Source organism: Dasypus novemcinctus, chromosome 13 (genome assembly GCF_030445035.2).
Source record: "Dasypus novemcinctus isolate mDasNov1 chromosome 13, mDasNov1.1.hap2, whole genome shotgun sequence".
Classification (NCBI taxonomy): Eukaryota; Metazoa; Chordata; class Mammalia; order Cingulata; family Dasypodidae; genus Dasypus; species Dasypus novemcinctus.
This window is the reverse complement of record NC_080685.1, coordinates 58,422,654-58,436,397: the sequence shown is the minus strand read 5'-3', so window position 1 is coordinate 58,436,397 and position 13,744 is coordinate 58,422,654. Positions and strand designations below refer to the sequence as shown.

The 13,744-nt window shown below is 36.7% G+C and overlaps 1 protein-coding gene across 2 annotated transcripts in view; it reads right to left on the bottom strand.

The window, feature by feature from the left end:
* LOC101439724 (sterol O-acyltransferase 1) overlaps positions 1-13,744 on the bottom strand; it is a 91,978-nt gene that overhangs the window by 21,931 nt on the left and 56,303 nt on the right. For both annotated transcript variants that reach the window (XM_004478235.4, XM_004478236.4), the window contains 4 exons: positions 6,441-6,592; positions 5,158-5,217; positions 1,899-2,006; positions 675-957 (listed from right to left, as the gene is read on the bottom strand). In XM_004478235.4, coding sequence (XP_004478292.1) covers positions 675-957; positions 1,899-2,006; positions 5,158-5,217; positions 6,441-6,592 — 603 coding nt within the window. The remainder of the gene's footprint in view (positions 1-674; positions 958-1,898; positions 2,007-5,157; positions 5,218-6,440; positions 6,593-13,744) is intronic.

Sequence of the window (13,744 nt, the reverse complement as noted above, 5' to 3'; positions counted from 1 at the left end):
AAATAAATAAATCTTAAAAAAAAAAAAACCTGTTCAAAAAAGTCTCCTAAAACAGTCTTTTCCCTTAGTCAAACAGAACAAATAAAGATAAAATCAATAAATACAAACACTTTTCTGTATTTTTACATCAAATTTGTTCACTATTTGAGATTTTACTATTTGAAATTTGTTTCGAAAACACTATTCATTATGCAAGCATTCAAATGTTAATTCAGTTTAAAAGGCGAAGGTTTTCTAAACTGTGGCTACATCACATAACCAATAAAAGTCAGAAAGTTCTGAAAGGTATAAATAAAATCAAATTAAAATAAACTATTTAGATGGCAATCGTTTCATTATAAAATAAGAATCTGATACTACAAAAATTGAGCATTTTAATTACAAAAATATTTTTAATTTAGTTGTCTTTTATAAAACTATTCAGATAAACCTTTGTTACCCAGAAAGTTCAGTTTAATTTATTTCAATTATCAACAAATCAAAGAACATTGACACCAAATAAAATTTAAGAGATGAATTTATCTAGCTTTAATGCTTTAATTTTAGAGATAATGGCACAAAGAACCAGAGAAGACAATTTATCTCAGTTAATATAGCAAAAAATAACCAGAATATCTGTATTATTATTATTTAACTAAAGAGAGCATTGCTTTGGGCAGCACTCGAAAGCTTACCTGTTCTAATATAACAATGAACCGGGAAGCTGGTGGCAGTGTATATGCTAATATGACATAAGTTGGTCCAAAACCTAAAATTCCAATCTGGAAGAACATGAAAAGTAAGCCATGGAAAAGGGAATGGATCGCTGGATGAGAACTCTTCCTGTATCCACTGGTCCAACGATGAAAAAGGAAATAGGGAATTGAAAGCGTGGCCAAGAACATAGCCCACCAGGTCCAAACAACAACAGAAAATTTGCCAAATGCATAAGACAAGAGACTGAACTCAAGTACCAACCTGGGAAGAGAAAGCAGAGAGAAAGAATACAGAAGTGAATTTTTGATATATATGACGTTCCAAAACTTTCAACAATAAGAAGCATCATAAGATTAATACAGTAAACTCGTGAATGTAATGGTTGTACTAAATAGACACTCACTTGGAACTCTAAGGTCTAGAATTCTGCATCACAATTTCTCTCCACAACAAATTTTCCTAAAAGCCCTAAGATTATATGATCAAAGATTTTAAACTTCTCAAAGATTTGATTTTCATATTAAAAAAAGTTTAAAACTCTTACCATGTGTTTTTAAAAGTTACAATTTGATTTTATGCTAAAAAGAATTAGTCAAATTTTCAAAACTTATTGTAAAGATACAATAAGCTATGTATCTTTAGTAACTTAATCTTACATGTACCCATAGTAGAAAATTAATATACTGTAAAAATTCTCCCACTTAGAAAAATTACCTAGAATCTACAAGGAAAGTCAACTAAAATTCATCAGATGAAAAATAAAATTAAAGAAACTTCTAATTTCCTTATCAGTGAAACTTTTCAGAAGTGACTATTACCCTCAACTAGCTGCTTTAGTATTTTCTGGAGCAAATTTAACCAAATTACCCTTTACCAAATTTAAATTTAGGGAAAACTCCCAACATCTCAGGCATCAACCAGCCAAACATCCCTCCCCCCAACTTTTTTTTTTTTTTTTTTGAGGTACCAGGGCCAGGGTCTGAACCAGCCTGGGACCACATATGTGGGAAGCTGACATTCAACCATTGAGCCACATTGGCTCTCCTGAGTTGCTTTTTTCATTTGTTTGCTTGTTGTCTGTTGTTTTAGTTTTTAGGAGGCTCCAGGGAACAAACCCAGGACCTCCCATGTGGGAAGCAGGCGCTCAACTGCAAGAGTCACATCTGCTCCCAGCCGAACGAACATCCTTTGTGTTGTCTTACCTTCCTTCATCAATGTAATCTACAACCAGTGTGCTGAGGATAAAGATAATGAGCAGGGCAATAAACATGTGATATATTGTTCTGATGTGGTCCACCTCAAACAGCTCACTGTAAATATAGTTCAAACAAATAAAATTAATAATTTATATTTAATCAAAAAAGGTTAAAAACTTTTCATTACAGCAGTTCAGAAGATGTTTAATTCACCCTCCACAAAGTCTCAAAAAAAAAGTTATCACCACTGTATACATTAAACTTGAAGTAGAGAAATTAAATGACACAATGAAGGTAAAAAAATGATGACAAAATAAAGGTAAAAAAATGAACAGAAGAGCTTTTCCCAATTAAATGATAGTGCCTCCTTGTAGACGTTTGATATTATTGATGAATTCTAAAAAGAAATATTAGATTATGTTTGTAAACTGATCTTTTCATCTAAGTATATTAGATTATATTGGATTCATAGGTTTACTTGATTAGGTAATTATGTAAACCTTTTGTGCCCTATGGTGGGTGGGGACTCACAGATAAAAGGCATGGCAAAGTAGAGAGTTGAGGGTTTTTGATGTTGGAGTTTGATGCTGAAGCCTAAAGCTGGAGCCCTGGGAATTAAGTTCATAGAGGAAAGAAAAGCAAGCCCCAGGAAGAGAAGAACCCTGAGCCCAAGAAGAAGCAAGCCCTGGAAAGAAAGGAACCTTGAACCCAGAGAGAAGCAAGACCATGGAAGGGAGGAACTCTGGAAGCCTGAACTCTCGCAGACATCAGCAGCCATCTTGCTCCAACACGTGAAAACAGTCTTTGGTGAGGGAATTAACTTATGTTTTATGACCTGGTATCTATAAGCTCCTATCCCAAATAAATACCCTTTATGAAAACCAACCAATTTCTGGTATTTTGTATCAGCATCCCTTTGGCTGGCTAATACACTCCTAGAACACAATAAGGATACCAAACTCCTATCAACAAATGATGTGCATTTTTGAAAACCTAAGAAGTGTTTTCTAGGTAAATAAAAAAGGACATTCACTGAAAGTACGAAACAGAGAAATCATTTCAAATGCTACAAGGATTTTTTAATCCTATCCCTACATTCTTTTCCCTACATTTAATACAACTAGTATATTAGTACTATCAATCTCCAAGATGTGAAGAATTACATATATGAGTTTCTATACTGTTGATGGTGATAGCCAACCACCACCCTATACTTCTATAAAACAGCCATTTATAAATGCTTTTTACTCTCTATCCTTATTGATCTTTGCATTTGATTAACACTAGGATACTCTTCTTTCAGAACATAACAATGATTGATGTTCTAGAGTTTACAAAGTACCTTATGAATCTGACTTTTAAAAAGTATCTTAACCCTATTTTTGAAAAGATACATAGCAACCTTCTAAATGATTTTTCAAGGAATCTAAAAGATTATTAAATTATCTTAGGGCTCTTCAAATTCTAATAAATACCCATCTAAGATACAGAAAGTGTGTTCTATTTACTTGGTTAAAAATTTTAAAGTACGGAAGCAGATTTGGCTCAACTGATAGAGCATCTGCCTACCACATAGGAGGTCTAGGGTTCAAACCCAGGTCCTCCTGACCCATGTGGTGAGCTGGCCCAAGCAAAGTGCTGATGCGCGCAAGGAGTGCCATGCCATGCAGGGGTGTCCCCCGCATAGGGAAGCCCCACACACAAGGAGTGTACCCCACAAGGAGGCTGCCCTGTGCGAAAAAAGCAGAGGCTGCCCAGGAGTGGTGCCACACCCACAGAGAGCTGAAGCAGCAAGATAACGCAACAAAAAAAGAAACACAAGAGCTGACAAGAATGCAAGTGGACAAAGAAGAGCACAAAGCAAATGGACAGAGAGTGCAGACAATGGGGGTATGGGGGAAGGGGAGAGAAATAACTAAAAAATAAATCTTAAAAAAAAAATTAAGTAGGGGAAACGGACTTTGGCCCAGTGGTTAGGGCGTCCGTCTACCATATGGGAGGTCCGCGGTTCAAACCCCAGGCCTCCTTCACCCGTGTGGAGCTGGCCGTGCGCAGTGCTGATGCGCGCAAGGAGTGCCGCGCCACGCAAGGGTGTCCCCCGCGTGGGGGAGCCCCACGCGCAAGGAGTGCGCCCGTGAGGAGAGCCGCCCAGCGTGAAAAGAAAGAGCAGCCTGCCCAGGAATGGCGCCGCCCACACTTCCCGTGCCGCTGACGACAACAGAAGCGGACAAAGAAACAAGACGCAGCAAATAGACACCAAGAACAGACAACCAGGGGAGGGGGGGAAATTAAATAAATAAATAAATCTTAAAAAAAAAAAATTTTAAGTATATTTTAATTTTCTGTTTTAATCATATAGTACAATTCTATCATTAAAGTCTTAACTATAATGCTTAAAATAATTATTTTACTTTCCCTTTTATGTGGAAAGCCTTACTCATTTTCTTCCCCAGACAGAAATTTTAAAAGATAAATCTCTTCAAACAATTGCATGGAAAACACTAGGATGGAATTTTACGTTACGTATTTAGAAAACTTTGGCCTTCTCATCAAGGTTAATTAGTACATATCAGTTTGGCTAATAGAAAGTAAATTTTGATAAGCATAAGATGCATTTTAAAGGAAAAGTACATGAAGAAACTTCTTAAGAAAACTTTTCAACAACACAGGTGAAAATTTAACCTGCCTACACTAATGCTGGTAAAATTTCAGAAGTGATTGAATACGTAATTGAGTAAATAAATGATCTACTCAGAGAACATAGAAAGAAATATTCATCAAGTATACATTTAATTTCAGTTCACAATTGAGGTGTCCACAATTAATTTATATTAATTAAGGTTCTTAAGTAAGAATCTCTGAGAAAGCTAGTAAGTCTCTAAACTGGCCAGCACCAGAGATGAAAAAAAAAAAAATTGTGTATCAAAAAGGCAGCAACTCCAAAACACTTTCTAAGTGATTTAGGTAATTGGAAAACTTTTGTCCTAGGTCTATGGGTAACCAATTCTCTGAAACACAGCTGCAAAAAATTTATCAGAGGAACATTCACATCCTTAATCCCTCCTTTGAAACTAGATACAAACCAGAAGATAAGAAAGAAGGAACAAGAGACAGTAAATGCAGAGAATACCAAAATTAATGATTTATGTCAACCTATTACAAACTCATTCAACATCCAAAGAATGTGTAGTGATTTTATCAATCAAGGGAGTGTTTTATTTTTAATTCCAACTAAAAATTAGTCAAAGCAATTAAAAATACTCACTCTAAAAGAGATCGTCTCACAATAAAAAGCTTTCCTTTTTCGGGAGGTGCCCTCAGATCTCTGGGTGCAACAAAAATTAAAACAACATATAAATGTTTCAAGTGTTAGAAGACATTAAAATCTATGGCTTTAAGAAAGAATATTACCAACATAATTAAGTACCATATCACTATTAAGACTGGTATGGTATTGTGTGATGGTTTTTTTATGTGTGTTATCTCATTTACTCCTTCTGAAAATGAATACCTATGTAGAAGGGAAGACAGGTAAGGCACACTCAACTGAAGCAGCGCCCAAAAAGTTCCTGGGTCCCTAGAGTTCCCAGTCCCTATGGAGATGCATTCCTGGCATCACACATTGGCAACCACTCTTCCTCCTCCTAAACATCTGGAGCCCATGACATGCCACCAGTTGCACTTTATCTCAGTTCATATTCTGTTATTGGTCTGTCTCCAAACCTACACTGATGCTTATGATACCCTTGGTAATGTGCAAGGACTTTCAAAATCCTCAGCTCCTATTCTTACCCTTAAGTTGCCTCCAGTTACTCAAAACTTGCATTTTACCATCTATCACAACCATTTTCTGCAGGGCTTTTTGTAGTACCATGAGAACTCTCATTTGCACTCTTCTCAGCTATTTCTGGTCAAAACTGTTCTCCAGAACAGGTGAGATTGGCAGAAAGACCATGAGAGGCATAAAACTGAGGAAAGTACAGAATGACAAATTAGCTCATATTAGCCTTTGATAGCTTTCCCTCGACTGCTCTGGATGACTGAAGGATGACAAAAATAATCACACTGTACTTTATTGCATGTGTTGTAGAGAGTACAATAGAGAGGCAGTATAATGACGCCATTAAGAGAATGGACTCTACAGCCAGACAGGGTTCAAAATCCAGCTGTATGAAGTCGGACAACAATAACCCACTCTGTGTTTCAGTTTCTTTTCTATAATTTGCAGAGGGTTAAAGTACCTACCTCAAGTAGTACCTGCTCTTTGTATATGTGTTAAACCATGTAGCGCATCTAAGAGTTTTGACAGTATGCACTCACTCAATAATTGTTGATTTCATTATTATTCTGAATCTGCATAGTCTTATGTTATAATCTACATTTTGAGATGAAGAAACTGATTGTTCAAATTGTGCAACACACAACCAATAAAAATTGGTGCTGGAGTATGAACTCAGACTTTCTTGCTACAAAGTTTAACCTTTGACTACAGACAGAGCTATCCCAGTACAGATTTGCACATCAAAAGAAAATAATATACATACTTACTTAGCTCTATGGTTGTTTTTCTCGCCTTCAAGAACAGAAAACGATGTGAGAGCAGACCCACCAATGTCTAATGATGCCGATTTGTCAATGAGATTGGTCACAAACTCATCAAATTGACTGCCAACTTCCTTCATAAAAAACAGCTTCAGTTGCTATGAAATTTTAAAACAGATAAAGGAAAACATTAGGAATTAACACATGCCTGTGGATAATTAACATTTTTAAAAGGGCTTTCTTAAACAAAGACGGATCAAAAGAAAACCATTCTAAGTGAGTTCATAAGAATAAAAGGTAAAAAATGATTTCTATATCCGAACTGTATATAGTTTCAGAAATGGGTAGTAAAAAAAACAGTACAGTGGATTTACACCCTTTTAAAATTCATATCCTTTTAAGTAGAAATCAAAGTAATGACCTACTAAATGAACTCCTACAAATGATATACAAAAAGCAAAATAGCAAATATGATAAAAATGGGACTTACTTTATTCACATTTTTTAAAAAACATCAAGTAAAATTCAGCATTTCCTCACCATCATATTAAAGACATAACTTTAAATCCATTTTCTTCGCAAGTAATCCTTCTACCCAATGTACCCACTGATTATATTTTAAGGCATATTATTTCTCTATGACACCTACATTTATACAATAATACTTATTCCTACCTCCATAGTTATCTTTATCTAACCATAAATATATAAGTAGATACACACATATATTTTCATAAGATAAAACTGTTATATACTTTGGTCTCATGACTATCCTTAACATCTTAAACTTGCACATCCATCCTTTTTTGTAAAAGTATGAAGCAGAAATATTTCTTCAAGTTATAGGCACCTACTATAGAGCCCCAAATTATAAATCTGGATACTTTAAAATTGACAGGACAAGAGCGGACATGCCTCAAGTGATAGGGCTTCCATCATACCATATGAGAGGACCCAGGTTCAGTCCCTGGGGACTCCTGGTGAAAAAGAAAAAGAGAGAGCATGCCTGAGTGGCAAGCCGAGTGGCAAGCCAAGATAATGACACAAACAAAAGAGATGAAGGGGAGGTTAAGGTGAAACACAGGAACTGAGGAGGCAGGCGCACCTGACAGGGAACCTCTCCGTCACCGGGATCAAATCCCCTTGAGTCCTAGAGGAGAAAAGTGAAAAAGAAAAGACAGAAAGTGATGCTGAAGATCACACAGCGAATGGACACAGACAGCAAAAATAGTAGAGTGGCGGGAGGGGGGGGGGAAGGGGAAAAATAAACATCTTTTTAAAAAAAAAGAAAGAAAAAATTGGCAGGATTTTCAAATAAAGGAAAACAAAATGTTAATTACTAGTATTTCAAGAAAAAGATATTCTTGTCCTCTGACAATGTTTTTAAGTTGAACCTAAACGATCTGAAGCACCATTCTTTTAAGACAGAAAAAGTTCTTTATAGGTAAACACCCAAAAATATCAAAGTATCTAACAGAACTACATGAAGGCTTTTTAAACTGTGCTCTGTGCTCTCCCACAGTTCTTGAATGCCTACTGAGTCCTGAGCAGTGAAAATACACGAAGGTCCCAGTTCTCACAGGACAACTGACAGAGTTGGAAAATAAAATATATACACATATAAACAATATACAGAAGACTACTTAAGTGTCACATGAGCAGTATGACCAACAATAAAGACTCAAATAATATAGCAGAAAATAAAAAATAACATAGCAGAGTTTAGCAAACAAAGAAAAGATGTCTTCTTTGTTTGGAAATGTCTCTTCCAAGCTGGAAATTGAGCTGAAACCTCCAGGGGCCACTAGGACTTGGATTAAGTGAAAATGTGGCAAGAGGAGAGGGGAGATTAAAAGAAAAGAAAAAAAAAAAAAAACCTAGGGAAATAGGAATATATGGTTAGTTTTAGCCAAAACAGAAGACCCCTGCCATAGAACAGTAAAAGAGACAAATGAGGAGATAGGTTTAAGGGCCTTTGGTGTCCAGAGAAAAAAGAATAGAGTTTCTATAAAATCATTTTTTCCTGTTAAGCTTATCTAATAGTATTTAATTATAGTTCCTTTTGCTTATTCTATCGCAGTTTTAGGCTCACCTTCATTTTGCCATTTGTTTTCAAAAGGGGGGCAGGGAACAAAAAGATAAAAGGTTCTGTCACTAAATCTCTAGAAATAGATGAATTAATAAAGGTTTTTCTTTCAATTACAAAAAAAAATTGTACAATGTAGAAATATACTAAAAAAGAAAAGGGGAAAGGATTCATTCATTCCAGTACATGCCAGATAGTGTTCTAGGGACAGTTCTAGGTACTGTTCTAGGTACTGTATAGGTGCTGGACATACAACAATGTACAGAACCAAGTCATGGTTCTCCTGGAACTTGTAATTCCAGTGAGTGAAGACTGAATACGTAGTATGACAGACTGTGTTATAGAAAGAAATAAACATAGTAATGGAAGGGGGTGTTATTTTCTACAGAGAAGTCAGGGAAGGCCTCAAAGGTGAGATAACATTTGAGAATATTTGAAGTAAGAGGGCAAGTTAGTAGATATCTGGGGAACCACTGCAAAAAGAAGGAGATGTAAGTATAAAATTCCTAAGGAAGGAATATCTTTGGCATGTTCAAGAAAGAACAAGGAGATGATCAAAAGTAAATCAAAGGGGAGTGGGTGAAGCTCAGTTGCTGAGTGCCTGCTTCCCACAGGGTCCCAGGTTCAACCCCTGGTGCCTCCTTAAAAAAATTTTTTTTTAAGTAAACTAAAGGATGAGTGATAAAAGCTGGGGTCAGAAAATAAGGCAGCATGGGTTGCTAAACCATACAAGGCCTTACTTAATACTTTACTCCTACTTTATAGCATCCCTTTTCAATTTTACTCAACATAAAAAGAGAAGCATAGAATTTGGCAGTGACAAAGGGAATCAATCCATTTCTTCCAGCTAGAGCTCCCCACATTCTGGTACTAGCGCCACTCCCAAATAAACATTAAGTTAATTAGACAAGAACCATGAAAAAAAAGTAGTGAATGTTACACAAATGTCTGCAAAAGATGCTAAAATTAGGCCCTGAACCACCTATTCCAAGTTGAACACAGAAGTCAACTTCTTATGGCACAAACTCAAGCCTTACTCACTACAGACTCACAGCTGAGCCTCTACTATACATTCCTAAGAACTGGTAACTTCCAGTCATGTGAGTAAGAAAGCCAATAGCAAGCTCCTTATATTCATTCACCCTTCTTAATAATTGTACCCTTTTCTTTTCCTCTTTCTCCTATTCCCTTTCCTTTCTCCCCACACTCCACAACTCCCACCTCTTCTTTCCTAGTCAGTCCACAAGAAGAGCATCCCTCAATGTCCCAACCTGCTATCTGATTTCAGGCAGCAAACAGATTTAGATAACAAGTACTTCTATTACTCAGCAGTTTAGGTGAGGAACAGGATACACACAGAGTCCTGGCTCCTGCTTTTTTGAGCTCACTGTCCAGCAATGAGGCAAGAAAATAAATTGAGTGCTTATGCTATGAATGCCACAAAGAAAGCACAGTTCAGAGGCAGGAGAACTCAGAAAGAAAGAGAAGTAACAAGATTAGAAAAGAAATCACAGGCATCTCGATAGTGTGAGGGCAGCACCCCTTGTAAATTTCTTTCACAACTCATTACCTATGACCTCAACCTCTGACACCTCAAACACTTACAAAATCTTGCTTGAGTATGGCGAGCTAAAAAGGTTCCTATCTGAAAAAATAATGATTAATTCATGTCTTCTTTTCCTGCAATACAACTTCTATCTAGCTAGTTCAGGAGTCTATATCTGAACTAGTACAATGCTAAGAAAAAACATCTATAGTACTTATAATAATGGAGTAAAAATATGAACTTTCATATTTCAGCTAGGCAAACCTTGGTTCAAAGTTAACTCTACCACTTGAGTGTGACCACAGACAAGCTTTTTCACATTTCTGAAAGGTCAATTACTCATGCAAAATTGAGATGAATAATACTTATCTTGCTAAACTGCTGTGTGGACCAAACAAACAAACAAACAAAACAAACAAAAAACACATCTGCAAAAGCATCCACCATAGTACCTGTCAGTTACCCCCTTCAGGCTGAGCTAAGCTATGAGGAAAAAACAAAACAATGTATAATTACAACTGCAACTGTTACCTGTTCTAAGGTAACTACTTAAATCTACCACATTCCCTTACATAGTATTATAACCACCAGATGCCCAATGTTTCCACTCCTCTGTGTTTGATTCTTAATACCTCTCTCCTTTGTCTCTGAGGAATTAAACAGAAGCTGTGTCACTGAAAGACAAGAAGGAACTGTCTATTGTGAACACCATCAAGTTTCCTTAACCTCTTCCTCTCATTTTTCCAACCACTAATGAAAAGTGACTACTTAATACTGTCACATCCAGTAAGAGGAAGCATAGGAAAACACAGCTCAAGACGTGGTCTACTTCTACTGTTTTCCAAGGTTTATCATATGAAATTGTCATCCCTAGAACTTCAAAATGCGATTACAGTAAATCTGAATAATGCCTTATATCAGTTACCAGAAAAAAGATTGTTTTCATTTCTTAGGCTGCTCAACCAAATAAGGTGCAATGGGTAAGCTTAAACAATGGGAATTTACTAGCTCATTGTTTCAAGGCAACATCAAGGTGATGTCTTCTGTCTGAAGACTGGTGTTCTGGGGCTAACTGCCAGTGCTTCATGATCTTGGGCTCCACTGTCCCATGACGATGCATGTGGCACCCTCTCTGACCTCTGCCTTCTCTTCTGGATTCTGTATACCTTCAGCTTCTTGCTTCCGGTGGCTTTCTCTCTTAGTTTCATGCAGAAATAAAATTAAGCACCGTACCTTAACTGCAGTAACCTCATCAAAAGGTTCTATCTATAAAAGGTTCACACACACAGGAATGGATTAAGTTTAAGAGCATGTTTCTCTAGAGTACATACAGCTTCAAAACACCATAAATGTTGAAGGATATAAGCTTGCAATTTCACTTATCTTCTCAGACTCACATCTATTAACATTAATTTCTTCCAGTCCATAGACCATGATAGTCTCGACATCATGATGGAAGGATGGCTAGAAGAGAGGGAGACAGGCAGGGAGGTAGGCAGGCGAGCAGCAAGAGGTGGTAATTAACTAGAAAAGGAAGGTATGGACATAATCTACTATTAAACAAAATCACTTTAGAGATCAAAGAAACCTAGAGGTTATCTGGCTCAACTCCTTTTATTTTAAGTAAGTAGCTGAGCTAAATAATATTCCATTAATGGGGAACAACAAACATAAAGCAAAGACCAAATTATGGTTGAACAAATTATGAAGAACTAAGAGATCAGAGAGCTGAAGAAGCAAGTAGGGGCCAGATCTTGGCAGCTGGAACTGGAAGCCTTAAATTATAAGCACAAGATTTATAAACATGCTCAAATTTGCATTTTAGGAAGATAACTCCATTGAATCAAAATGAGGAAAGGTCAGGGACACTCATGGAAAGATAAAATATCCTTTCAAAGGCACAGGGGCATTTAAAAAAAAAAAGTAGGCTGAGAGAAAGAAACATAGAGCAAAACAATCATTATATATTAGGAATAGCATTTTCAGTTCTCAAAAATTTAGATTAATTCATCCCAGTTTCTTTAAAAATAGCTTTAAACACAATTTTACTCTTGACTCCACAAATTTCTGTCCGGCAGATAAGAAAATTGAAATAGGTTTTGCCCCAGGTCACATTGCTAGTCCCTGAACTACCTGTTTCTCTGATTCGGTGCCTAGCTTTACACAGAGCATCATTTTTTTTTTAAAGATTTTTTTTTTCTCCCCTTCCTGTTGTCTGCTCTCTGTGTCCATTCCCTCTGTTCTTCTGTATCTGCTTGCATTCTTATCAGCAACACTGGGAATCTGTGTCTCTTTTTGTTGTTGTTGTGTCAGCTCTGTGTGTGTGCGGAGCCACTCCCGGGCAGGCTACGCTTTTTTGCATGAGGTGGCTCTCCCTGCAGGGCACATTCCCTGTGCGTGGGACACCCCTGCATAGCATGGCACTCCTTGCATACATCAGCACTGGGCGTGGGCCAGCTCATCACACGGGTGGGGGTCCCTGGGTTTGAACCCTGGACCTCCCATATGGTAAGGAGACACTCAGTCAGTTGAGCCAAATCCACTTCCCATACACAGAGCATCTTTTAACTTCATAACAGCATGGGATGGAACCATTAACCCAACCATTCTGGGCAAAACAGGAAATACAGTAGAACAAGTAATCCAGGGTTTAGGTATTTAACTAAATTGACTCCTCAGAGAGGTCTTCCCTGACAATTCACTCCAAAGTTCTTCCTATTGTTATCTCTTATTATGTCTTCTTTTCCTTCACTGCACTTAATACAATTCGTTTTTACATTTTGGTTTCTTAATGTATTCTTTCCCACTTGACTTAAACACCTTGTTTGTTTTGTTAATCTCCAGCAAACACAGAAAAGTGACTGCAATACAGCAAATGTTAAATATTATTTCCAACAGCTTTTGAACCCAGTCCCTGGCACTGAATTCCTACTCATACTACTGATGACTTAGTTCACTCTTTATTATTACAAAATAGAAAATAGTTACCTAAAACTGACTAGCTCTGATTTCTTTCCAGAAGGTATGATAGGAAAAGGACTAATGATCACTATTGTTATAGTTCATAATGGCTGCCATTTACTGAGTGAATACTAAGTGCCAAACACTCAAAAAAGAGGCTTCTATTTATTATTTTGAGTCTTAAAATAACCTTGAAATGAGCATTATAATTCTTGTTTTATACATGAGGAAACCTAGTCCTATAGATTAGTGCTTAACTTGTCCAAGGTCACAGAACTTGTACGGGGCAGAACTGAGATCAACACCCAGGTCTCTAGGACCCCAGAGTTCACATTACACAATATTGCTTTAGCTTGTACTTTTTTCTGCAATACTTTCCATATGATTAGTATTATAAGCCAAAAAAGCAAAACCTAAAAAACAATAAAAGACCATGAAAATAGCAGGTAATCTAATGAGAAGTAAGCTCTTGTTTAGCTTACTTCCACTGCGAATATTTCACTTGAGGACATTAATGTAGAAGAGGTTTGCAATCCTAAACAGTACGTATAATAAACTCATCATATACACACACACACACATACAAATTTGTATGGACATGTCTTGATACAACCGTTAGATAACTAAGGAAACCTAAAGCTCAGGGTAAGTCAAAAACTGATGAAATTACAGCTCTGAATAACAACCCCTTTTTATTAAAAATATCCTGGGCTGCCA